Raw genomic sequence first — 26,997 nt, 5'->3', positions numbered from 1 at the left:
AGGGTTAAGGTTAGGGGTTAATTATTTGTTTAGTATTACCTAGTATTCATTTATTAACTTTATTTATGATTATTTTTATTTATTTGTGTATTTATTTTAGATAGATAGATAGATAGATAGATAGATAGATAGATAGATAGATAGATAGATAGATAGATAGATAGATTTACATGTATTTATTCATTTTTTATTATTATTATTAAAATTATTATTTATTATTATTATTAAAAAAAACAATAATACATAACCCCAACTCCTAATACTAATCCTAACCTTAAGGCCTCTTTCACACTTGTAGGACCTGAAAGTCAGGTGACTTTGACACAAATTTAACACGACTTGAATCGATGCCTGTGCAATGTTGAGGTCTATGGACCTTCAAGTCGCATCAAAGTTGGACCAAAGTAGTGCAGGGACTACTTTAAAGTCGCTGCGACTTGAAGTCGCACAGATATGAACGGTACTCAGTGGAAATCGTGGAGTGCGACTTTGCAGTCCCAAGTCGCAGGACAAGTCGCACAAGTTTGAAAGGTGCCTTACTCTAACCCCTTACCCTAACGAAAAATAATAATATTAATAAATGAATAAAAAAGAAAAAAAAAAGAAATAAAAGCGAATGAAAAAGCTAAAAAAAAAAAAAAAAAGCTGAAATACCAAATGATGCAACAGATGAGTTTTCTCTATTGGCTAATAAAAAAACGGCAAAACTCAAAATCGCGCATAAAACCACACAAGTCGCATAAAACACGCAACAAAATCGCACATAAAAACCCACTGGAAAAATACTTAAAGATGCTACGCTCAGGTGTAAATGCAGCCTTAAAGGTAGAGGAGAGATTTCAGAATTTTTTGACCCCCAGATCTCTCCATAAAGAGGACCTGTCATCCTTTATTTCTATTACAAGGGATGTTTACTATCCTTGTAAAAGGAATAAAAGTTATTAAAAAAAAAAAAAAAAAAAAAGGGACAGTGTAAAAATAAAAAAATTGAAAATAAAATAAATAAGAAACAAAAAATGTAAAGTGCCCCGTCCCTCACACGCAGAAGCGAACGCAAAAGTAAGTCGCGCCCACCTATATGTAAACGGTGTTCGCACCACACATGTGAGGTATCACCGCTGTCGTTAGAGCCAGAGCAATAATTCTAGCACCAGACCTCCTCTGTAACTCTAAACATGTAACCTGTAAAAAAAAAAAAATGTTACAGTGTTGCCTATGGAGATTTTTACATACCGTAGTTTGTCACCATTCCACGAGGGTGCGCAATTTTAAAGTGTGACGTGTTAGGTATCTATTTACTTGGCGTAACATTATCTTTCATATTATACAAAAAAAAATGGGGTATATATATATAGTGTGTGATTTATTTTTTATAGCTCATGAAAGGGTATTTAAAAAAAAAAAAAAAACAACTTTGTTTGAAAAACTGCTGCGCAAATACCGTGTGGCATTAAAAATTCCAATGACCGCCATTTTATTCTCTAGGGTCTCTGCTAAAAAAAAAATATATAAAGTTTTAAGGGGTTCTAAGAAATTTTCTAGAAAAAAAAAATACTGATTTAAACTTGTAAACAAAAAAGTGCCACAAAAGGCTCGGTCAGCAAGTGGTTTAACTTCTTGGCGTCCGTGTAGCGCAAATATGCGATCGTTTTCAGCCAAGGAAGCGGCCATCTTTGCCTCTGTTTAGTCTACAAATGCCATAATGCTGATCAGTTATGACACCGGCCATTGGACGGTTTGACAGTTTGGTTGGGAGCACAACCAATCGGAGTGTTACATTTCCAGGACGTGCCAGAAATGAAACTGTTTTATGGATGGGTTTACTTCCGCTTTAATAATATAATTATTATGATAATAAAAATATTGTTGTTATTATTATTATTATTATTAGTAGTAGTAGTACTAGTAGTATAAGCATTATACTTTTATTATATTTTAATTATTATAGTATAATTATATATTATTTTATTATTATTATATTATTAATAATTCTACTTCCTACTAATATTTGTACTTTATACTTACTTCTAATATTTTTAATGTTAGTATTGTTATTTATTATTGGTATTATTGTTATTAATAATAATAATAATAATAATAATAATAATAATAATAATAATAATAATAACAATCATAATATTTCTACTTTTATTATATTTACTTCACTTTGACAGAGTTTTATTATATATATTTTTTATTGTTGTTGTTATTATTATTGTATTATAAAATATAATAATATTAAAAAATGACAATAATACTATTAATTAAAAAAAAAAAACTCTGTCAATGAGAAGTATACATAATAAAAGTAGATACAGTAAATGTAAAAAAAACAGTATTTTAACAGTATCACTTTTATTATGTATCTATTTCCAACTAGTATATCTACTTTATACCTTTTTTCTAATATTTTTAATGTTATGAATAATTGTAAAAAGAAAATAATAATAATAATTTGTTATAATTAATGTATTAGAATTATTTTATTAGTAGTAGTAATGTTATTTTATAATACAAATAATAATACAACTGTCAATCAGAAATAAATATAATAAAATAATAATACTAATTATAATAATAAAAAAAATACTAAAATAATAATATTGAACTCTGTCAATTAGAAGTTTACAAAATAAAAGTAGATACAATAAAAGTAAAAAACAATATTTTAACAGTATCACTTTTATTATGTATCAGTATAAGTAATAAAAGTAGATATATTAAAAGTAAAAAACAATATTTTAACAATATCACCATAATAATATTAAGAAGAAAAATTAAAAAATAAAAACATGTCAATGATAAATAAATGTAATAAAATAATACTAATTATAATAATAACAAAAAAATAATAATAATAATAATATAAATAAAATAACAATATTGAAAAAAAATATTAATTACTAATAAATTAATAATTGTAAAAAGAAAATAATAGTAATTATTTGTTAGAATTAATGTATTAGTATTATTTTATTAGTAGTAGTAATATTATTTTATAATACAAATAATAATACAATTGTCAATCAGAAATAAATATAAAAAAATAATACTAATTATAATAATAGCAAAAAATACTAAAATAATAATATTGAAAAAATAATAATTACTTATAAATTAATAATTGTAAAAATAAAGTAATAATAATACATTGTTATAATTCATGTATTAGTTTTATTTTATTATTAGTAGTCATATTATTTTATAATACAAATAATAATAAATATTGTCAATAAGAATTAAATATAATAAAATAATAATACTAATTATAACAATAACAAAAAATTATAAAATAATAATAATAATAAAATAATAATATTGAAAAAAATACTAATAAATTAATTGTAAAAATAAAAAATAATAATAAATTGTTATAATTAATGTATTAGTTTTATTTTATTAGAAGCATTAATGTTATTATGTAATATAGATAATAATAATCGCAAATAGAATAGGATGTGGAAATAATAATAATAAATAATAATATAATATAAACTATAAAAATAAAATAATAATAAACATTTTTAAAAAGTAGATATAATATATTTGTAAATGAGAAGTAAATATAATAAAATAATGATACAAATAATAATAATAATAATAATAATAATAACAAAAAATAACAACATAATAGTAAATATAATAAAATAATAATACTAATTATAATAATAACATACAATAATAATAATAAAATAAGAATATTGAAAAAAATACTAATAAATTAATTGTAAAAATAAAATAATAATAATAAATTGTTATAATTAATGTATTACTTTTATTTCATTAGTAGTATTAATATTATTATGTAATAATAATAACAATCGTAGATAGAATAGGAGGTGTAAATAATAATAATAAATATTAATATAATACAAACTATAAAAATAAAATAATAATAAAAAAATTTAAAAAGTAGATATATTATAATTGTCAATGAGAAGTAAATATAATAAAATAATGATACAAATAATAATAATAATAATAATAATAATAATAATAACAAACAATAACAAAATAATACTAATATATTAATAATAAAAAAATAATAAAATAAAAAATAATAAAAGTAGATATCATACGAGGTTGAAATATTATTAATAATAATTACTAATAAATGAAAAATTATAAAAAATAAAATAATTATAAAATAATAATATGTAATCGTCATAACTCATATATAAGATAATTAGTTTATTATTATATAATACAAATAATATTAATAAAACAAATTATATAAAAAAAATAATAATTATACAATTGTTATTATTATTGTGATAAAATTATATTGTTTTAATATATAACAAAAGCAAATAATAATAATAATAGTAGATATAAGAAAACTCTTAGAATTGTGTACAGAACAGAAGAAGAGGAATGAGTGGTCAGTGTGTGACTGATATTCTTTATATAATAATCTCTAAGGTGGAGTTCCCCTTTAAATGAAGGGCAGTGAGCGCTCCGCACGTTGTCACTCGGGGAAATGACCGCAGAGCCGCGTCACCGGGCGGATGAATCCACCGCGCCGTGCCCCATCCGCCCCGCCCCTTTGGCCACACCCAGTGTCGCCCGCGGCCTATGAATCGGCCGGGAGGAGGGGGCGGGGCTAGCAGGGTGTCTGCGGGGACACGGTGGGCGTGTCGAGTGTGGGTGGGAGTGTCGAGTGTGGGTGGGCGGGGGTATCCTGGCAGAGGGAGGGGAGGTGACGCGGCTGGTGAAGAAGAAAAGTTAGAAGCGGGGAGAAGGTGAGGGGGACGGAGCGGGGAGAGTCCGGGAGGACATCGGGCGCTGATCACTTGTGTGAGGGGGGGAGGCGGCGGTGCTGGTGGCGGCGGCCATGTCCTCCATTCTGCCCTTCACTCCCCCCATTGTGAAGAGACTTCTGGGCTGGAAGAAGGGGGAGCAGAACGGCCAGGAGGAGAAGTGGTGTGAGAAGGCGGTGAAGAGTTTGGTGAAGAAGCTGAAGAAGAGCGGACAGCTGGAGGAGCTGGAGAAGGCGCTGACCACCCAGAGCATCTCCACCAAGTGTATCACTATACCCAGGTGAGGGGAGGAGCCTGAGACCGGGGGGAGGGGCCTCACCACCCAGAGCATCTCCACCAAGTGTATCACTATACCCAGGTGAGGGGAGGGGCCTGAGACCGGGGGGAGGGGCCTCACCACCCAGAGCATCTCCACCAAGTGTATCACTATACCCAGGTGAGGGGAGGGGCCTGAGACCGGGGGGAGGGGCCTCACCACCCAGAGCATCTCCACCAAGTGTATCACTATACCCAGGTGAGGGGAGGGGCCTGAGACAGGGGGAGGGGCCTCACCACCCAGAGCATCTCCACCAAGTGTATCACTATACCCAGGTGAGGGGAGGGGCCTGAGACAGGGGGGGAGGGGCCTCACCACCCAGAGCATCTCCACCAAGTGTATCACTATACCCAGGTGAGGGGAGGGGCCTGAGACAGGGGGAGGGGCCTCACCACCCAGAGCATCTCCACCAAGTGTATCACTATACCCAGGTGAGGGGAGGGGCCTGAGACAGGGGGGGAGGGGCCTCACCACCCAGAGCATCTCCACCAAGTGTATCACTATACCCAGGTGAGGGGAGGGGCCTGAGACAGGGGGAGGGGCCTCACCACCCAGAGCATCTCCACCAAGTGTATCACTATACCCAGGTGAGGGGAGGGGCCTGAGACCGGGGGGAGGGGCCTCACCGTCCAGAGCATCTCCACCAAGTGTATCACTATACCCAGGTGAGGGGAGGGGCCTGAGACCGGGGGGAGGGGCCTCACCGTCCAGAGCATCTCCACCAAGTGTATCACTATACACAGGTGAGGGGAGGGGCCTGAGACCGGGGGGAGGGGCCTCCCCACCCAGAGCATCTCCACCAAGTGTATCACCATACCCAGGTGAGGGGAGGGGCCTAGACCGGGGGGAGGGGCCTCACCACCCAGAGCATCTCCACCAAGTGTATCACTATACCCAGGTGAGGGGAGGGGCCTGAGACAGGGGGGAGGGGCCTCACCGCCCAGAGCATCTCCACCAAGTGTATCACTATACCCAGGTGAGGGGAGGGGCCTGAGACCGGGGGGAGGGGCCTCACCACCCAGAGCATCTCCACCAGGTGTATCACTATACCCAGGTGAGGGGAGGGGCCTGAGACCGGGGGGAGGGGCCTCACCACCCAGAGCATCTCCACCAAGTGTATCACTATACCCAGGTTAGGGGAGGGGCCTGAGACCGGGGGGAGGGGCCTCACCACCCAGAGCATCTCCACCAAGTGTATCACTATACCCAGGTGAGGGGAGGGGCCTGAGACCGGGGGGAGGGGCCTCACCACCCAGAGCATCTCCACCAGGTGTATCACTATACCCAGGTGAGGGGAGGGGCCTGAGACCGGGGGGAGGGGCCTCACCACCCAGAGCATCTCCACCAGGTGTATCGTTATACCCAGGTGAGGGGAGGGGCCTAGACTGGGGGGAGGGGCCTCACCACCCAGAGCATCTCCACCAAGTGTATCACTATACCCAGGTGAGGGGAGGGGCCTGAGACCGGGGGGAGGGGCCTCACCACCCAGAGCATCTCCACCAAGTGTATCACTATACCCAGGTGAGGGGAGGGGCCTGAGACAGGGGGAGGGGCCTCACCACCCAGAGCATCTCCACCAAGTGTATCACTATACCCAGGTGAGGGGAGGGGCCTGAGACAGGGGGGGAGGGGCCTCACCACCCAGAGCATCTCCACCAAGTGTATCACTATACCCAGGTGAGGGGAGGGGCCTGAGACAGGGGGGGAGGGGCCTCACCACCCAGAGCATCTCCACCAAGTGTATCACTATACCCAGGTGAGGGGAGGGGCCTGAGACAGGGGGAGGGGCCTCACCACCCAGAGCATCTCCACCAAGTGTATCACTATACCCAGGTGAGGGGAGGGGCCTGAGACAGGGGGGGAGGGGCCTCACCACCCAGAGCATCTCCACCAAGTGTATCACTATACCCAGGTGAGGGGAGGGGCCTGAGACCGGGGGGAGGGGCCTCACCACCCAGAGCATCTCCACCAAGTGTATCACTATACCCAGGTGAGGGGAGGGGCCTGAGACAGGGGGAGGGGCCTCACCACCCAGAGCATCTCCACCAAGTGTATCACTATACCCAGGTGAGGGGAGGGGCCTGAGGCCGGGGGGAGGGGCCTCACCGTCCAGAGCATCTCCACCAAGTGTATCACTATACCCAGGTGAGGGGAGGGGCCTGAGACCGGGGGGAGGGGCCTCACCGTCCAGAGCATCTCCACCAAGTGTATCACTATACCCAGGTGAGGGGAGGGGCCTGAGACCGGGGGGAGGGGCCTCACCACCCAGAGCATCTCCACCAAGTGTATCACTATACCCAGGTGAGGGGAGGGGCCTGAGACAGGGGGAGGGGCCTCACCACCCAGAGCATCTCCACCAAGTGTATCACTATACCCAGGTGAGGGGAGGGGCCTGAGACCGGGGGGAGGGGCCTCACCGTCCAGAGCATCTCCACCAAGTGTATCACTATACCCAGGTGAGGGGAGGGGCCTGAGACCGGGGGGAGGGGCCTCACCGTCCAGAGCATCTCCACCAAGTGTATCACTATACACAGGTGAGGGGAGGGGCCTGAGACCGGGGGGAGGGGCCTCCCCACCCAGAGCATCTCCACCAAGTGTATCACCATACCCAGGTGAGGGGAGGGGCCTAGACCGGGGGGAGGGGCCTCACCACCCAGAGCATCTCCACCAAGTGTATCACTATACCCAGGTGAGGGGAGGGGCCTGAGACAGGGGGGAGGGGCCTCACCGCCCAGAGCATCTCCACCAAGTGTATCACTATACCCAGGTGAGGGGAGGGGCCTGAGACCGGGGGGAGGGGCCTCACCACCCAGAGCATCTCCACCAGGTGTATCACTATACCCAGGTGAGGGGAGGGGCCTGAGACCGGGGGGAGGGGCCTCACCACCCAGAGCATCTCCACCAAGTGTATCACTATACCCAGGTGAGGGGAGGGGCCTGAGACCGGGGGGAGGGGCCTCACCACCCAGAGCATCTCCACCAAGTGTATCACTATACCCAGGTGAGGGGAGGGGCCTGAGACCGGGGGGAGGGGCCTCACCACCCAGAGCATCTCCACCAGGTGTATCACTATACCCAGGTGAGGGGAGGGGCCTGAGACCGGGGGGAGGGGCCTCACCACCCAGAGCATCTCCACCAGGTGTATCGTTATACCCAGGTGAGGGGAGGGGCCTAGACTGGGGGGAGGGGCCTCACCACCCAGAGCATCTCCACCAAGTGTATCACTATACCCAGGTGAGGGGAGGGGCCTAGACCGGGGGGAGGGGCCTCACCACCCAGAGCATCTCCACCAAGTGTATCACCATACCCAGGTGAGGGGAGGGGCCTGAGACCGGGGGAGGGGCCTCACCGCCCAGAGCATCTCCACCAAGTGTATCACCATACCCAGGTGAGGGGAGGGGCCTGAGACCGGGGGAGGGGCCTCACCGCCCAGAGCATCTCCACCAAGTGTATCACCATACCCAGGTGAGGGGAGGGGCCTGAGACCTGGGGGAGGGGCCTCACCGTCCAGAGCATCTCCACCAAGTGTATCACCATACCCAGGTGAGGGGAGGGGCCTGAGACCGGGGGAGGGGCCTCACCACCCAGAGCATCTCCACCAAGTGTATCACTATACCCAGGTGAGGGGAGGGGCCTGAGACAGGGAGGAGGGGCCTCACCACCCAGAGCATCTCCACCAAGTGTATCACCATACCCAGGTGAGGGGAGGGGCCTGAGACAGGGAGGAGGGGCCTCACCACCCAGAGCATCTCCACCAAGTGTATCACTATACCCAGGTGAGGGGAGGGGCCTAGACTGGGGGGAGGGGCCTCACCGCCCAGAACATCTCCACCAAGTGTATCACCATACCCAGGTGAGGGGAGGGGCCTGAGACCGGGGGAGGGGCCTCACCACCCAGAGCATCTCCACCAAGTGTATCACCATACCCAGGTGAGGGGAGGGGCCTGAGACCGGGGGAGGGGCCTCACCACCCAGAGCATCTCCACCAAGTGTATCACCATACCCAGGTGAGGGGAGGGGCCTGAGACCGGGGGGAGGGGCCTCACCACCCAGAGCATCTCCACCAAGTGTATCACTATACCCAGGTGAGGGGAGGGGCCTGAGACCGGGGGGAGGGGCCTCACCACCCAGAGCATCTCCACCAGGTGTATCACTATACCCAGGTGAGGGGAGGGGCCTGAGACCGGGGGGAGGGGCTTCACCACCCAGAGCATCTCCACCAGGTGTATCGTTATACCCAGGTGAGGGGAGGGGCCTAGACTGGGGGGAGGGGCCTCACCACCCAGAGCATCTCCACCAGGTGTATCACTATACCCAGGTGAGGGGAGGGGCCTGAGACCGGGGGAGGGGCTTCACCACCCAGAGCATCTCCACCAAGTGTATCACTATACCCAGGTGAGGGGAGGGGCCTAGACCGGGGGGAGGGGCCTCACCACCCAGAGCATCTCTACCAAGTGTATCACTATACCCAGGTGAGGGGAGGGGCCTAGACCGGAGGGAGGGGCCTCACCACCCAGAGCATCTCCACCAAGTGTATCACCATACCCAGGTGAGGGGAGGGGCCTGAGACCGGGGGAGGGGCCTCACCGCCCAGAGCATCTCCACCAAGTGTATCACCATACCCAGGTGAGGGGAGGGGCCTGAGACCGGGGGGAGGGGCCTCACCGTCCAGAGCATCTCCACCAAGTGTATCACCATACCCAGGTGAGGGGAGGGGCCTGAGACCGGGGGGAGGGGCCTTACCACCAAGAGCATCTCCACCAAGTGTATCACCATACCCAGGTGAGGGGAGGGGCCTGAGACCGGGGGGAGGGGCCTCACCGTCCAGAGCATCTCCACCAAGTGTATCACCATACACAGGTGAGGGGAGGGGCCTGAGACCGGGGGGAGGGGCCTCACCACCCAGACCATCTCCACCAAGTGTATCGCTATACCCAGGTGAGGGGAGGGGCCTAGACCGGGGGGAGGGGCCTCACCGCCCAGAGCATCTCCACCAAGTGTATCACCATACCCAGGTGAGGGGAGGGGCCTGAGACCGGGGGAGGGGCCTCACCGCCCAGAGCATCTCCAACAAGTGTATCACCATACCCAGGTGAGGGAGGGGCCTGAAACCGGGGGAGGGGCCTCACCACCCAGAGCATCTCCACCAAGTGTATCACCATACCCAGGTGAGGGGAGGGGCCTGAGACCGGGGGAGGGGCCTCACCACCCAGAGCATCTCCACCAAGTGTATCACTATACCCAGGTGAGGGGAGGGGCCTAGACTGGGGGGAGGGGCCTCACCGCCCAGAACATCTCCACCAAGTGTATCACCATACCCAGGTGAGGGGAGGGGCCTGAGACTGGGGGAGGAGCCTGAGACAGGGAGGAGGGGCCTCACCACCCAAAGCATCTCCACCAATTGTATCACCATACCCAGGTGAGGGGAGGAGCCTGAGACGGGGGGGAGGGGGCTAAAGAAGTGACACATTTGAGCTTATTGTTCCTTTGTTGTGATTGTACATAGGACCCTGTGATGTTATTTTCTTCCCTCCCCCCAATGTGTTATTATGTGCTGTGATTGGTCGTATTCCGCGTATCCCTGTCTAATACTCTGTCATAAGCGGTTGGGTCCCGGGGAAGTGACACTTCCAGCTTAGGGCCCTTTCACACTTATTCATTCTCTCTAATGCAAGAAAAACGCAAGAAAAATGTTTCCCTTTAAATGCCAGTTCACACCACATGCAGTCCAGTGCGTTTTTTTTTCTGCGTCACAACTCATGTAAAGTAGGTTATATGGTTTCCAATGACGTAGTTCACACCAGTGCGGTCAGTTCCAGGGTGTTTCAGTTCCAGAAAAAAAAAAGTAGAACACGCTGCATTTTTCCTGCATTGGAACGCGGTAAAACGCATAAAAAATGCACTGGAATACACTGGAACGCATCAAAAACACACCAGACCCCTGTGCAAAAAAAAAAAAAAAAACAGGAAAAAATAAGTCAAAAATAACATCAAAAATGCACCGGAAAACGCAAAAAAAAGCATTAAAAACGCGCATTCAGAATTGCATCCGGAAATGGATCTAGAGTGCATTTTTGTGGTGTGAGCCAACCCTAAACCCTATGGGACTGTTCACAGCACTGCGTTAGACGTGCCTTTGGAAAAGTCCTGCCTGCTGCATCATTTGGTGCGGTTTTGAAAACCGCTCCAAAAACGCAACTTCCCATTGAAATGAATGGAAATTACGGGAAAAACGTACCACGATTTACGTTTTTTGAGTCACATGTCCGTTTTTCACAGGTGCGGGCAACCCAAAAACACACCAGAAACTCACAGGCATCTGAAGCGCGGCAAAAATCACAGGAAAAACGCATTTGCTACAGAGCAGCGTGAAAAGGCCCCAAGAAGCTACTTCGTCGTCATGTGATCATCCCTGGAAACATTGTAACGGATAATATGGATACATTTCTGGGGAGGAGATCCTATGGGTACAAAGTCTACTTTTTTTTGCAGAGGAATTTGAGTGAGGGCAAGATAGCCCCCGCTCGGCTCTATGCCCTTGGAGGACCAGAGCGACCTCTGATGTCACTTCCTGTTCTCGGGCAAAAATAAATAATTTTTTTTTTTTTAAAGTCAAAATGTAAAAAAAAAAAAAAAAAAAGGTTTTTTCTTTTGCTTTTAAAGCTAAACGAGAGATTTGGGTCCCTGTCCTGCTTATTTCTATTACAAGGGATGTTTACATTACTTGTAATAGGTATAAAAGTGATAAAATAAAATAAAGGGACAGTGTAAAAATAAAAAGTAAAATAAAATAAGATTTTTTTTTTTTTTTTAAAGCGCCCCATCCCTACGTGCTCGCACCCAGAAGCGCCCGCATATGTAAACGATGTTCAAACCACACATGTGAGGTATCACCATGATCGTTAGAGCGAGAGCAATAATTCTAGCCCTACCTCCTCTGTAAGGCCCCTTTTACACTGGGGCGGTAGGGGGCGTCGGCGGTAAAACAGCGCTATATTTAGCGCTGTTTTACCGCGGTATTCGGCCGCTAGCGGTGCGGTTTTAACCCCCCCCCGCTGGCGGCCGAAAAAGGGTTAAAACCCCTCGTATAGCGCGGCTATACTGCGGTAGTACCGCGGTATAGCCGCACTGTCCCATTGATTTCAATGGGCAGGAGCGGTTTAGTAGCGGTGAATACACCGCTCCTTCACCGCTCCAAAGAAGCGGCTGACAGGAGATTTTTTTCTTCCCCTGCCAGCGCACCGCTTCAGTGTGAAAGCCCTCGGGCTTTCACACTGAACAAACAGCGGAGGCTGTTTAGGGGCGGTTTGCAGGCGCTATTTTTAGCGCAATAACGCCTGCAAACCGCCCCAGTGTGAAAGGGGTCTAAATCTGAACTGGTCATCTGTAAAAAATGTTTAAAGCGTCGCCTATGGAGATTTTTAAGTAGCATCGTTTGTCGCCATTCCACGAGTGTGCGCAATTTTAAAGCGTGACGTGTTGGGTATCTATTTACTCGGCGTAACATCATCTTTTACATTATACAAAAAAACTGGGATAACTATTTTTTTATTTATTTATTTTTTATTTACTGTACATAACATCATCTTTCACATTATAAAAAAGAAATTGGGGTAACTATTGTGTATTTAATTTTTTTTTTATTTATTCGGCGGTACATCATCGTTCACATCACATTCTAAAAAATTGGGGTAATTATTGTGTTTTTTTTTTTTTTTTTTTACTCGGCGTAACATCATCTTTTACATTATTCAAAAAAATTGGGATAAGTATTGTGTTTTTTTTATTTATTTATTTATTTACTGTGCCTAACATCATCTTTCACATTATACTAAACGTTGGGGTTACCATTGTGCTTTTTAATTTATTTATTTATTTATTTACTCGGCGTAACATCACCTTTCACATTATACAAAAAAAAATTGGGGTAACTATTGTGTAATTTTTTTTTTTTTTATTTATTCAGCGTTACATCATCGTTCACATTATGCTAAAAAATTGGGGTAACTATTATGTGTGTTTTTTTGTTGTTTTTTTTAACAACATTGTAACACATTTTATAAAAAAAAATGGGGTAACTATGTTTTTTTGTTTACTCGACGTAATATCATCTTTCATATTATGCAAAAAATTTGTGATAACTATTGTGTTTTTTTTTTTTATTTACTGTGAGTAACATCATCGTTCACATTATACTAAAAAGTTGGGGTTAGTAACCCCATCTATTTAGTATAATGTGAAGGAAGATGTTACATTTTTGTTTTTTTGTTTTTTGTTTTTTTACTTACTCAGCGTGACATCATCTTCCACATTATACAAAAAATTGGGGTAACTATTGTGTTTTTTTATTTACTCGGCGTAATATAATCTTTCATATTATACCAAAAAATTGGGGTAACTATTGTGTGTTTTTTTTTTTATTATTATTATTTACTGTGCGTAACATCATCTTTCACATTATACAAAAATTGGGGTAACTATTGTGTTTTTTTTTATTATTTACTGTGGGTAGCAACATCTTTCACATTATACTAAAAAGTTGGGGCTACTATTGTGTTTTTTGTTTTTTTTTTTGTTTTTGTTTTTTTAATTACAAAGAAATTGGGGTAACTATTGTGTTTTTTTTTTTTTATTTAGTGTATTTTTTTCCCAAAAAATTGTGTTTGAAAGACAACAGTGTGACATAAAATATTGCAACGATTGCCATTATAATCTCTAGAGTCTCTGTTAAAAAAAAAAAAAAAAATAGATATCCAGTGTAAGTCTGTATATCTCCTACCTGAGGTGTGGCCGGGGGAGCTGATGATCACTGTAGTAGTCGGCGCTACTACAGTGATAGCTGTGATCTTCGGGGTCCTGTGCTGAGCAGCTTCCCCTCTACACACTGACCACAGGGGGCGCTGTCACCATTCACAGAACATCTTGTATTTTTTATTTTTTTTTTGTAATGAATAAAAGGCATTCTCTGATTGGACAAGATGAAGAGTGAGCGGCGGGGATGGCACAATTAACCCCACCCGGGCGAACGCATGTGTCGGTCCCGCCCGCGGGCAAACAGCGATCGTCCCACACATGTGAGGTATCGCCGCGAACGTCAGATCACGGGCAGTAATTCTAGCACCAGACCTCCTCTGTACATCTAACGGGGTAACATGTAAAGGCTTTTAAAGGGTCACCTATGGATAGGAAAATATAGTTGGTCCAATCTGCTGGACCATTGTACATTCTATGAAAAAATATACATACCTGGATTTCTTCTTTAACCACTTGACCTCTGGAAGATTTACCCCCCTTCATGACCAGGCCATTTTTTGCTGCGTAACTTTAACTGGTAATTGCGCAGTCATGCAAAGATGTACCCACATAAAATTAGTATTATTTTTTTTCCCCACATATAGAGCTTTCTTTTGGTGGTATTTGATTACCTCAGCGTTTTTTATTGTTTGCTAAACAGACGAAAAAAGGCCGAAAATTTGGTGTGGGGGGGGGGGGGACAATATTTTTTACTTTCTGCTATAAAAGATATCCAATTAAAAAATAAAAATCGAATTTCTTCATACAATTTGGCCAAAATCTTTTTGGTAAAAAAAAAAAAAAAAATCACAGTATGTGTATATTGATTGGTTTGTGTGAAATTTTATAGCGTCTACAAACTATGGGATATATACTGGAATGTATTTTTAATTTTTTTTTATACTACTAATGGCAGTGATTAGAGACTTATAGCTGCAATAGTGTGGCAGAAAATCTGACACTAACTGACGCTGGGGGGGGGGCTGAATGACTATCACTGACATCACCAGTGACACTAATACAGTGATAATAATATACACTGTCACTGTACTAATGACACTGGGTGGGAAGGGGTTAACTTCTAGGGCAATCAAAGGATTTACTGTGTGTGCCGCTTTTACTAACTGATCTCTTAAGTTTCTCATCCCTGCTTTGAAGGAGGAAGAGCAGAACTTTCACTCCTAAGGGAAGTTTTGCTTTAAAATAAACAGTTCAGCTTGAATGTTAATGAGGATTGATAGAGTGAGGTGACAGGAAAGAAGACATCGCACACAATGCAATCATTCCACATGGAGAACAATAACAGGAACTGACTGCCGCATTTTTATGGGACTACTGAAGCAAGTGTGACCTATGGAGCCACTGTGCCATCATTATGGAGCCATACTGGTCATTGTGTCATCATTATGGAGCCATACTGGTCATTGTGTCATAATTATGGAGCCATACTGGTCATAATTATGGAGCCATACTGGTCATTGTGTCATCATTATGGAGCCATACTGGTCATAATTATGGAGCCTTACTGGTCATTGCATCATCATTATGGAGCCATACTGGTCATTAGGTCATCATTTTGGAGCCATACTGGTCATTGGGTCATTATTATGGAGCCCAACTGATCATTGGGTCATCATTATGGAGCCTTTCTGGTTATCATTATGGAGCCATACTGGTCAATATTATAGAGCCATATTGGTCATTGTGTCATCGTTATGGTGCCATACTGGTCAATATTATAGAGCCATATTGGTCATTGGGTCATCATTAGGGAGCCACACTGGTCATTGGGTCACCTTTGTGGAGCCATACTGGTCATTGGGTCATCATTATGGAGCCATACTGGTCATTGGGTCATCATTATGGAGCCATACTGGTCATTGGGTCATCATTATGGAGCCATACTGGTCATTGGGTCATCATTATGGAGGCATACTGGTCATCATTATGGAACCATACTGGTTATTGGGTCATCATTATGGAGCCATACTGGTCATTGTGTCATCATTATGGAGTCATACTGGTCATTGGGTCAGCATTCTGGAGCCATACTGGTCATCATTATGGAGCCATACTGGTCATTGTGTCATCATTATGGAGCCATACTGGTGATTGTGCTATTATTATGGAGCCATACTGGCCATTGTGCCATCATTATGGATCCATACTGGTGATTGTGTCATCATTATGGAGCCATACTGGTCATCATTATGGAGCCATACTGGTCATTGTGCTATTATTATGGAGCCATACTGGTCATTGTGTCATCATTATAGAGCCGTACTGTTGCATAGTTACATAGTAGGTGAGGTTGAAAAAATACATCAAGTCCAACCCATGTGTATGATTATATGTCAGTATTACATTGTATATCCCTGTATGTTGTGGTCGTTCAGGTGCTTATCTAATAGTTTCTTGAAACCATCGATGCTCCCCGCTGAGACCACCGCCTGTGGAAGGGAATTCCACATCCTTACCGCTCTTACAGTAAAGAACCCTCTACGCAGTTTAAGGTTAAATCTCTTTTCTTCTAATCTTAGAGAGTGGCCACGAGTCTTGTTAAGCTCCCTTCCGCGAAAAAGTTTTATCCTTATTGTGGGGTCACCAGTACGGTATTTGTAAATTAAAATTACTGGTCATTATATCATCAATATGGAGCCATACTGGTCATCATTATGGAGCCATACTGGTCATTGGGTCATCATTTTGGAGCCATACTGGTCATTATTATGGAGCCATACTGGTTATTGCATTATCATTATGGAGCCATACTGGTCATTGGGTCATCATTATGGAGCCATACTGGTCATTGGGTCATCATTATGGAGCCATACAGGTCATTGGGTCATCATTATGGCGCCATACTGGTCATTATTATGGAGCCATACTGGTCATTGGGTCATCATTATGAAGCCATACTGGTCATTGGGTCATCTTTATGGAGCCATACTGGTCATTGGGTCATCATTATGGAGCCATACTGGTCATTGTATCATCATTATGGAGCCATACTGGTCATTGGGTCATCATATTGGAGCCATACTGATCATCATTATGGAGCCATACTGGTTATTGTGTCATCATTATGGAGCCATACTGGTCATTGTGTCATCATATTGGAGCCATACTGATCATCATTATGGAGCCATACTGGTTATTGTGTCATCATTATGGAGCCATACTGGTCATTGGGTCATCGTCATGGAGCCATACTGGTCATTGGGTCATCATTATGGAGCCACACTGGTCATTGGGTCATCATTATGGAGCCATACTGGTCTTCATTATGGAGCCATACTGGTCATTGTGTCATCATTATGGAGCCATACTGGTCATCATTATGGAGCCATGCTGGTCATTGTGTCATCATTATGGAGCCATACTGGTCATTGGGTCATCGTTATGGAGCCATACTGGTCATTGGGTCATCATTATGGAGCCATACCGGTCATCATTATGGAGCCATACTGGTCATTGTGTCCAGTGATTGTGATCCTTCAGTGAGCCAAGTTTTTACCGCCCCAACTGCTCCCCCTTTAGCTGTAGACATGGTGTACGCCATGCTTTGCTTTGCAGCTGTGATGGCAGTTATACAAATTAAATTGATGCGCAACATGGCCGCCAAACGTGACCCATTCTTGTGAGTGAAGCCCTTTCGCGTCTGCATTTTTAGGGTTACCGCAGGCGACCTAAGGCCCCCCCCCCCCCTCGCCACCTTTCAAATACCCACTAAAAAGCAGTCCACTGCAAATTGCTTTTCAGAGGGACAGCGATGAGAGCCATTAGAAACGTCTGCGGCCCGCGATGGGAGGATTGTAGCAAGGACGGTCAGCTTCTACTAAGAGTGAAAATCACAAACCATCCCATAATCTGCTAGTCGAAGAACCCAGGGGGGGGGGGGGGTGTAGGGAATGCGAGTACATGTATAGGGATATGTGATGGGGGGGGGGCGGTGATAGGGATCAGCACTGGAAATAGTCCAGGTTGTAAAGCTGCTATTTACCCATTTTCACCTTGACTCTAATCCAGATAAAGGAATTTCCTCCTCTTATGTCATTGGGAACATCTAATACCACCCTGACCCCACACACCAGAGGTCAAGTCCGTGCCTTATACAGATAATGGAACAGAGGCGAGCGAGGGGTGCATTGCAGGCAGATCTAAAGCCCCACCCCCAAAACGACAAGGGTTAAATGCTTGTTAAGGTTTGCATTCTATGCATTAAGGTGAAAAACCTTCTGTAGGGCAGCAGCCCCCCCCCCCCACTGGACCCCCCCCCCCCTTTTACTTTCCTGACCCCGATCGTTCCAGCGACGGGGGATGAGCCCAGCAGTCCAGCCGCTGTCTCAGGTCCTCATTGGACAGATTGATAGCAGAAGGAGCCATTGGCTCCCGCTGCCATCAATCAAATCCAGTGACATGGGGGCGGGGCCGAGTCCTGCTGTCTGTGTCAATGGAGCGGGAGCGTGCCCGCACGGGTGCCCCCCCCCCCATGGAATGTGGCTCCGGGTGCCCCCCCCCATGGAATGTGGGGCCGAGCCTCGGATCCGTGTCTGAATGGACACAGGAAGCTGTGGCTCGGCTCGGGTGCCCCCATAGCAAGCTGCTTGCTGTGGGGGCACTCAACAAGAGGGAGGGGCCAGGAGCACTGACCTGAGAAGAGGAGGGGCCAGGCTGCTCTGTGCAAAACCATTACACACAGAGCAGGTAAGTAAGGGATGTTTGTTATTTAACCCCTTTGGAGACAGTGCCACCTGGCCCTTTAAGAGGTTTAGGATGCCCGGGGGGCGGGGTTTATCATCATGTGACCTCCTTGAAAGCTCCTGTTTGCTGGTTGCACTTCCATGAGCCGCCGGTAGCTGTGCCGGGAGCGCACAGGGCGCGCACTCTCAGCACTGCTGTGTTTGCACAAATGCACGCAAATATGCGGTCGCTCGGCCCCAGGCCCACCAGCCAAGAGGCCGCATATTTGTGTGCGACCACCGCAAAGTGGTTAAAAAAAAAAAGAAAAATTGTTTCCTTCATATCACTTTAAGCAGGTCATAGGTGAGTCAAAAAACAAAAGTTCTGTCGATCGAAAAAAAAAAAAAAATGCTCGTACGAGCGTGCCAGCAGTTGTTTCAATTTTCTAAAAAAAAACAGCATGTTGGATCAGACACTTTCAATTGCGGCACGAAAATTGCGTGTTGCAGCTGGCATACTATGTGAAAAACGAACGATTCGACGGTCAACACAAATTTTGTTAGTTTTTAGACTCGTCTATGGCTTGCTTTAGGGAGAGTCTCCCTCTCTGGTGGTTCCTGGCAAGGCAGGAAGGGGGGAGTGGCAGCCCTGGGCGCGGTTAGGGATTTGGAGGGTTGTGCGAGAAGGGGTGATTTGGAGGATGGATTTGTGTTGGGAAGAGCAATATGGGGGGTGATTTGTGCTAGGAGAGGGTATTTGGGGGGATTTGTGCTGGGAGAGGAGGATTTGGAGGGGGAAAAGATTTATGCTCAGAGGGGACATTTGAGGGGTAGATGATTTGTGCTAGGAGGGGAGATTTGGGGAGGGAAAGGATCTGAGCTGGGAGAGGAGAATTGGGGAGAGAGTGGATTTGAGCTGGGAGGGAGCAGATTTGAGCTGGGAGGGGAGATTTGGTGGGGAGGAGCAGATTTGAGCTGGGAGGGGGTGGATTTGAGCTGGAGAGGGGACATTTGGGGAGAGAGTGGATTTGAGCTGGAGAGGGGACATTTGGGGAGAGAGCGGATTTGAGCTGGGAGGGGACATTTGGGGAGAGAGCAGATATGAGCTTGGAGGGGAGATTTGGAGGGGGGGCAGATTTGAGCTAGGAGGGAGTGTATTTGAGCTGGGAGGAGGCGGATTTGGGGAGGGAGCGGATTTGAGCTGGGAGGGGAGATTTGGGGAGGGGGTGGATTTGAGCTGGCGAGGGGAGATTTGAGGAGGGAGTGGGATTTGAGCTGGAAGGGGAGATTTGGGGAGGGAGCGGGATTTGAGCTGGGAGGGGAGATTTGAGCTGGGAGCGGATTTGAGCGGGGAGGGGTGATTTGGGGAGGGAGCGGGATTTGAGCTGGGAGGGGAGATTTGAGCTGGCAGCGGTCTTGAGCTGGGAGGGGAGATTTGGGGAGAGAGTGGGATTTGAGCTAAGAGTAGAGATTTGGGGAGGAGCAGATTTGAGCTGGAAGGGGGCGGATTTGAGCTGGGAGGGGGAGGATTTGAGCTGGCGAGGGGATATTTGGGGAGGGAGCGGATTTGAGCTGAGGTGGATTTGGGGAGAGAGCGCATTTAAGCTGGGAGTGGATTTGAGCTAGGAGGGGAGATTTGTGGAGGGAGGGGATTTGAGCTGGGAGAGATCGTATTTAAGCTGGGAGGGAGCGGATTTGAGCTGGCGAGGGGAGATTTGGGGAGGGGGCGGATTTGAGCTGGGAGGGAAGATTTGGGGAGGGAGCAGATTTGAGCTGGGAGAGATCGTATTTGAGCTGGGAGGGAGCGGATTTGAGCTGGCGAGGGGAGATTTGGGGAGGGGGCGGATTTGAGCTGGCGAGGGGAGATTTGAGGAGGGAGTAGGATTTGAGCTGGCGAGGGGAGATTTGAGGAGGGAGTGGGATTTGAGCTGGGAGGGGAGATTTGGGGAGGGAGCGGAATTTGAGCTGGGAGCGGATTTGAGCTGAGAGGGGAGATTTGGGGAGGGAGCGAATTTGAGCTGGGAGGGGAGATTTGGGGAGGGAGCGAATTTGAGCTGGGAGGGCAGATTTGGGGAGAGAGCGGATTTGAGCTAGGAGAGAGCGGATTTGAGCTAGGAGAGATCGGATTTGAGCTGGGAGGGGAGATTTGAGGAGAGAGTGGATTTGAGCTGGGAGGGGAGATTTGAGCTGGGAGGGGAGATTTGGGGAGAGAGCGGATTTGAGCTGGGAGGGAAGATTTGATCTGGGAGGGGAGATTTGAGCTGGGAGGGGAGATTTGAGGAGAGAGTGGATTTGAGCTGGGAGGGAAGATTTGATCTGGGAGGGGAGATTTGAGCTGGGAGGGGAGATTTGGGGAGAGAGCGGATTTGAGCTGGGAGGGAAGATTTGATCTGGGAGGGGAGATTTGAGCTGGGAGGGGATATTTGGGGAGAGAGCGGATTTGAGCTGGGAGGGAAGATTTGAGCTGGGAGGGGAGATTTGGGGAGAGAGTAGATTTGAGCTGGGAGGGGAGATTTGAGCTGGGAGGGGAGATTTGAGCTGGGAGGGGAGATTTGGGGAGAGAGTAGATTTGAGCTGGGAGGGGAGATTTGAGCTGGGAGGGGAGATTTGAGCTGGGAGAGAGTAGATTTGAGCTGGGAGGGGAGATTTGAGCTGGGAGGGGAGATTTGAGCTGGGAGGGGAGATTTGGGGAGAGAGTAGATTTGAGCTGGGAGGGGAGATTTGAGCTGGGAGGGGAGATTTGGGGAGAGAGTAGATTTGAGCTGGGAGGGGAGATTTGAGCTGGGAGGGGAGATTTGGGGAGAGAGTAGATTTGAGCTGGGAGGGGAGATTTGAGCTGGGAGGGGAGATTTGAGTTGGGAGGGGAGATTTGAGCTGGGAGCGGATTTGAGCTGGGAGGGGATTTGAGCTGGGAGGGGAGATTTGTACTGGAAGAGGATACATTTTTAGTTTAGGGAGAATCTTGACTTGCAAAGGGAATTTTTGCTTAGTGTGAAGAATAGTGCATTCATTTTTTTTTTTGGGGGGGGGGGGGGGGGGAGGGGATTTTTGGTGAGACAATGCTAATACATTTGGGGGAGTGGGGGGCACCATTTGGCATCTTCACCCTGGGCACTGGTTGAACTGGTTCCCAAAAGTGAGAGAAAATACCAAAGTTTGGGTTGTCCACTTTCTTGTAGTCATTTCCTCTCACCTCCTGCTGTGAGCCTTTCCCAGTACTGCTTGGACCTTGAAGAAGGGGACATTCCCCGAAAGCTTGTCCTGAAAAATTGTATGTTAGTGCAAATAAAAAAAACTATCACGGACAGCACTCAATTTTCTCTGTCACAATTGCACTAATACGGCTACAATCACACCAAATAATATTGTAATCCACCAATCGGTACTAATAATAAGGAATCATTTCTATTTGTAAATAAACAATTAATTAGCGCTGTTAGGCGGATTGAATATCGTATTCTCTGGGGCTTCTCAGGCTGTGATGAGGCTCCTCCATGTCTCGGCGTTCCCTAAACAGAGACTGGAAATGTGGATTATGGAAATCTGGTTTTCCGGAACTTCATTCTCCCGGGATCCCCTCCCCCCCCCCAATAGTCAGACACAATCATGTAAAATTCATGAGCCAGTCAGTCCAATCCAGGAATCGGGAAGGCCGGAGATCGTGTCCTTCCACCAAATGGCTCAGAGAATCAGACATCGGCCACCCAAAGGGAGAAGAGGGACCCGGGGAAGCCCAGCGTGCTTTGCAAAGTGAATGTCATGGAAGTGTTCTGAAAGTAAAGATTTTATACAAGTAATAAAATAATAATAGACCAGAACAGTTTATAAGCTTTTTAACATAAAAAAAGGTCACTAAAAACTAGAGGTGCACCGAATGGAAAATTTGGTGCTGAAACCAAAAATGCAGAATGTACATTTGTATTATATTTGACTTTTTAATGAATATCATAAATTTAAATGTTTTTTTTGTCGGCCATTATGGGCACCTTTAGCGCAAGAAAAGCTCAAGAAAAATTAGGGGTGCACCGAATGGAAATTTTGGTGCCAAAACCGAAAATGCTGGATGCACTTGGCCGAAAACCGAAAATGACAGTTTTTAAAAAAAAAAAAAAAATTTTATATACCGTATTTATCGGCGTATAACACGCGCCGGCGTATAACACGCACCCCAAGTTTAAGAGGGAATTTTAAGGAAAAAACTTTTAGGAGGGAAGTTTAAGGAAAAAACTTACATTTAAATGCCCATCAATGCAGCCTCATCAGTGTCCATCTGTAGCATTGTCCCCCATTGCAGCCTTGTCCCTCGTTGTCCCCCCATTGCAGCCTTGTCAGTGTCCCTCATTGCAGCATTGTCCCCCATTGCAGCATTGTCCCCCATTGCAGCCTTGTCCCCCATTGCAGCCTTGTCAGTGTCCCTCATTGCAGCATTGTCCCCCATTGCAGCCTTGTCAGTGTCTCTCATTGCAGCATTGTCCCCCATTGCAGCCTTGTCCCCCATTGAAGCCTTGTCAGTGTCCCTCATTGCAGCATTGTCCCCCATTGCAGCCTTGTCAGTGTCCCTCATTGCAGCATTGTCCCCCATTGCAGCCTTGTCCCCCATTGAAGCCTTGTCAGTGTCCCTCATTGCAGCATTGTCCCCCATTGCAGCCTTGTCAGCGTCCCTCATTGCAGCCTTGTCCCTCATTGCAGCCTTGTCAGTGTCCCTCATTGCAGCATTGTCCCCCATTGCAGCCTTGTCAGTGTCCCTCATTGCAGCATTGTCCCCCATTGCAGCCTTGTCAGTGTCCCTCATTGCAGCATTGTCCCTCATTGCAGCCTTGTCAGTGTCCCTCATTGCAGCATTGTCCCCCATTGCAGCCTTGTCAGTGTCCCTCATTGCAGCATTGTCCCTCATTGCAGCCTTGTCAGTGTCCCTCATTGCAGCCTTGTCCCCCATTGCAGCCTTGTCCCCCATTGCAGCCTTGTCCCCCATTGCAGCATTGTCCCCCATTGCAGCCTTGTCAGTGTCCCTCATTGCAGCATTGTCCCCCATTGCAGCCTTGTCAGTGTCCCTCATTGCAGCATTGTCCCCCATTGCAGCCTTGTCCCCCATTGCAGCATTGTCCCCCATTGCAGCCTTGTCCCCCATTGCAGCCTTGTCAGTGTCCATCAGTAGGCTTGAATGGAGGAGAAGATTTGGATGCCGCACACTGGATGTAGTCAAAAAACTTCACTTTATTGAAAAAATGGGATCATCAAAACAACAAGACTGTCATGCAGAAAGTACAGGTAAGCTGACGCGTTTCGCACTCAGGACTGAGTGCTTACTCATGAGCTATGAGTAAGCACTCAGTCCTGAGTGCGAAACGCGTCAGCTTACCTGTACTTTCTGCATGACAGTCTTGTTGTTTTGATGATCCCATTTTTTCAATAAAGTGAAGTTTTTTGACTACATCCAGTGTGCGGCATCCAAATCTTCTCCTCCATTCAAGCCTGCTTTGCCTAGCATTCAGCCAGCACCTGGAGCTCTTCTGCTCTGAAACTTCTACATACACCTGGGTCAGTGTCAGCCTGAGCGGTGGAAACACTTTCTTTGCTTGTCTGCATCTAAGGATAAGTGTCCATCAGTAGTCTGCAGCCCATTCCAGCCTTGCCCTGTGTCGTTTGCAGTACATCTGGCGTTTAAAAATGGCGCCGCCGTTCTCAGCCGCTCTCAGCGGCTCTTTCGGCGGCTTTAGGCCATTCTCGTTGGCTTTCGGACGCTTTCGGCCATTCTCGGTGGCTCTCGGCCGCACTCGGCTTTCGGCGGCACACGCGGGACTGCGAGAGCCGCCGAGAATGGCCGAAAGCGCCCGAAAGCCGCCGAGAACTGCTGAGAGCCGCCGAGAATGGGCGAAAGCCGCCGAGAATAGCCGAGAGCGGCCGAGAATGGCCGAAAGCTGCCGAGAACGTCCGAAACCCGCCGAGAGCCGCCAAAAGGCTCACAATCGGCGGGGGATCGGCGTATAACACGCACGATTTTCCCCTGATTTTAAGGGGGAAAAAGTGCGTGCTATACGCCGATAATTACGGTATGTTATTTATATTTAATTATATTATATTCAACTTTTTAATTAATATCATCAGTTTAAATGAATGTGAGTTTATTGTCAAGCCAATATCGGCACCTTTAGCGCAAGAAAAGCTCAAGAAAAACGTATTCCCTTGTCATGCGACTTTGGACACATAAAGTCGCATGACAAGCCACAAGCCATTGATTTCAATGCCCCCCCGTTCCCATCTATGCGACTTAAAGTTGCAGTGACCTTGCAAAGGTTCCTGCATTACTTTGATGCGATTTTTAGATGCAACTTTGATCCGGGGACTGCAAAGTTGGAATCAAAGCTGCACTCAAAAGCCGCACTCTAAATCGCGCGACTTTGGGGGTCGCAACAGTGGAAATGTAGCCCAAGGCTCCATTCAGACCAATGCGTTTTTCTTCATGCTTTTTTTGCCTTTTGCAGAAATACAGGACATTTTTTTTTAACACGGGTTCCTATCGAACAAGTTCACATCAATGCATTTTTGTGCCTCTGCGTTTTTGGAAGGGGTCGGGGGCTTTTTTAAGGGCAAAACGCTGATTTTTTTTTGCCTTTTTAGGTTCAATAGACTTCGATGGAGAAGCTGCGGAAAAGCATGTAGTGCGTTTTTGCTGCGATTTTAAAATCTGCCTACCCCCCCAAAAAAAGCATAAAAACGCAAATTGCTGTAAAATCGCGGTTAAAAATGCAGAAAGCACAGCTTGGATGCATTCAGAGAATGCTTTGCATCTAAACTGCAGTCCCTAAATCTATCCCATAGTTTGTAGTCGCTATAACTTTTGCGCAAACCAATCAATATTACGCTTATTGGGATTTTTTTTTTTTTTTTTACCAAAAATATGTAGCATATTGGCCCAATTTTTTTGAAGAAACTAGATTTTTTTCACATTTTTTTATTAGATATGTTTTATAGCAGAAAGTAAAAAATATTGGTGTTTTTTTTTTTTTTCAAAATTGACGCTTTTTTTCTGTTTATAGCGCAAAAAATAAAAACCGCAGAGGTGATCAAATACCACCAAAAGAAAGCTCTATTTGTGGGAAATACGGATTGGCCTAAATTGACAAGGATTTTATTTTATTATTTTTTTTTATTGGGTATGTTTTATAGCAGAAAGTAAAATATATATATATATTTTTTTAACATTGCCGGTCTTATTTTGGTCAAAGCGTAAAAAGTAAAAACCGCAGAGGTGATCAAATGCCACCAAAAGAAAGCTCTATTTGTGGAAAAAAAAGGACAAACATTTTATTTGTGTACAGCGTCACACGAAAGCGCAATTGTTAGTTAAAGTAACGCAGTGCCGTATCGCAGTAAAAAATGGCCTGGTCATAAGGGGGGGGGGTAAAACCTTCTGGGGCTGAAGAGGTTAAACAAGAAAATGAATGCAGTCACCACATCTAATGATTGGTAAGCTGCAATATATGACATTTTTGGTTTTGGGTTTAATACCGCTGTAAGTTTACGGGGCTCAGGGACCAACTTCTGATAACTGTGTATTGGTCATAGGTGTGCGCACCTACCCGTTAATAACAGGCAGCTGACGGGTAGACCGTAAATATTCCTTGCCAACTCCCAGGAAAAAAGAAAAAACAATAATATTGTAAAAAATAAAAATAAATAACTACTGACACCGCCCTCTGCCCTACTGATACCGTCCTCTGCCCTACTGACACCGTCCTCTGCGCTACTGACACTGTCCTCTGCGCTACTGACACCGTCCTCTGCCCTACCGACACCGTCCTCTGCCCTACTGACACCGTCCACTGCCCTACCGACACCGTCCTCTGCGCTACTGACACCGTCCTCTGAGCTACTGACACCGTCCTCTGCCCTACTGACATCGTCCTCTGCCCTACTGACATCGTCCTCTGCTCTACTGACACCATCCTCTGCTCTACTGACACCATCCTCTGCCCTACTGACACCGTCCTCTGCGCTACTGACACTGTCCTCTGCGCTACTGACACCGTCCTCTGCCCTACTGACACCGTCCTCTGCTCTACTGACACCGTCCTCTGCGCTACTGACACCGTCCTCTGCCCTACCGACACCGTCCTCTGCGCTACTGACACCGTCCTCTGCGCTACTGACACCGTCCTCTGAGCTACTGACATCGTCCTCTGCCCTACTGACATCGTCCTCTGCTCTACTGACACCATCCTCTGCTCTACTGACACCATCCTCTGCCCTACTGACACCGTCCTCTGCGCTACTGACACCGTCCTCTGCGCTACTGACACTGTCCACTGCTCTATTGACACCGTCCACTGCTCTACTGACACCGTCCTCTGCCCTACTGATACCGTCCTCTGCCCTACTGACACCGTCCTCTGCTCTACTGACACCGTCCACTGCCCTACTGACACCGTCCTCTGCCCTACTGACA

General features: G+C 45.8%; 1 protein-coding gene across 1 annotated transcript in view; it reads left to right on the top strand.

Annotated features, from left to right (window-relative positions):
- Positions 1-4,664: 4,664 nt before the first annotated feature.
- Positions 4,665-26,997, top strand: part of SMAD3 (SMAD family member 3) — a gene marked incomplete in the record, with an annotated part of 184,186 nt that continues 161,853 nt past the window's right edge. Inside the window, 1 exon segment of the mRNA XM_073618291.1 lies at positions 4,665-5,040. Coding sequence (XP_073474392.1) covers positions 4,835-5,040 — 206 coding nt within the window.

Source organism: Aquarana catesbeiana, linkage group LG03 (genome assembly GCF_042186555.1).
Source record: "Aquarana catesbeiana isolate 2022-GZ linkage group LG03, ASM4218655v1, whole genome shotgun sequence".
In the NCBI taxonomy this organism is placed as follows: domain Eukaryota; kingdom Metazoa; phylum Chordata; class Amphibia; order Anura; family Ranidae; genus Aquarana; species Aquarana catesbeiana.
This window is presented reverse-complemented; position numbering and strand designations above follow the sequence as displayed.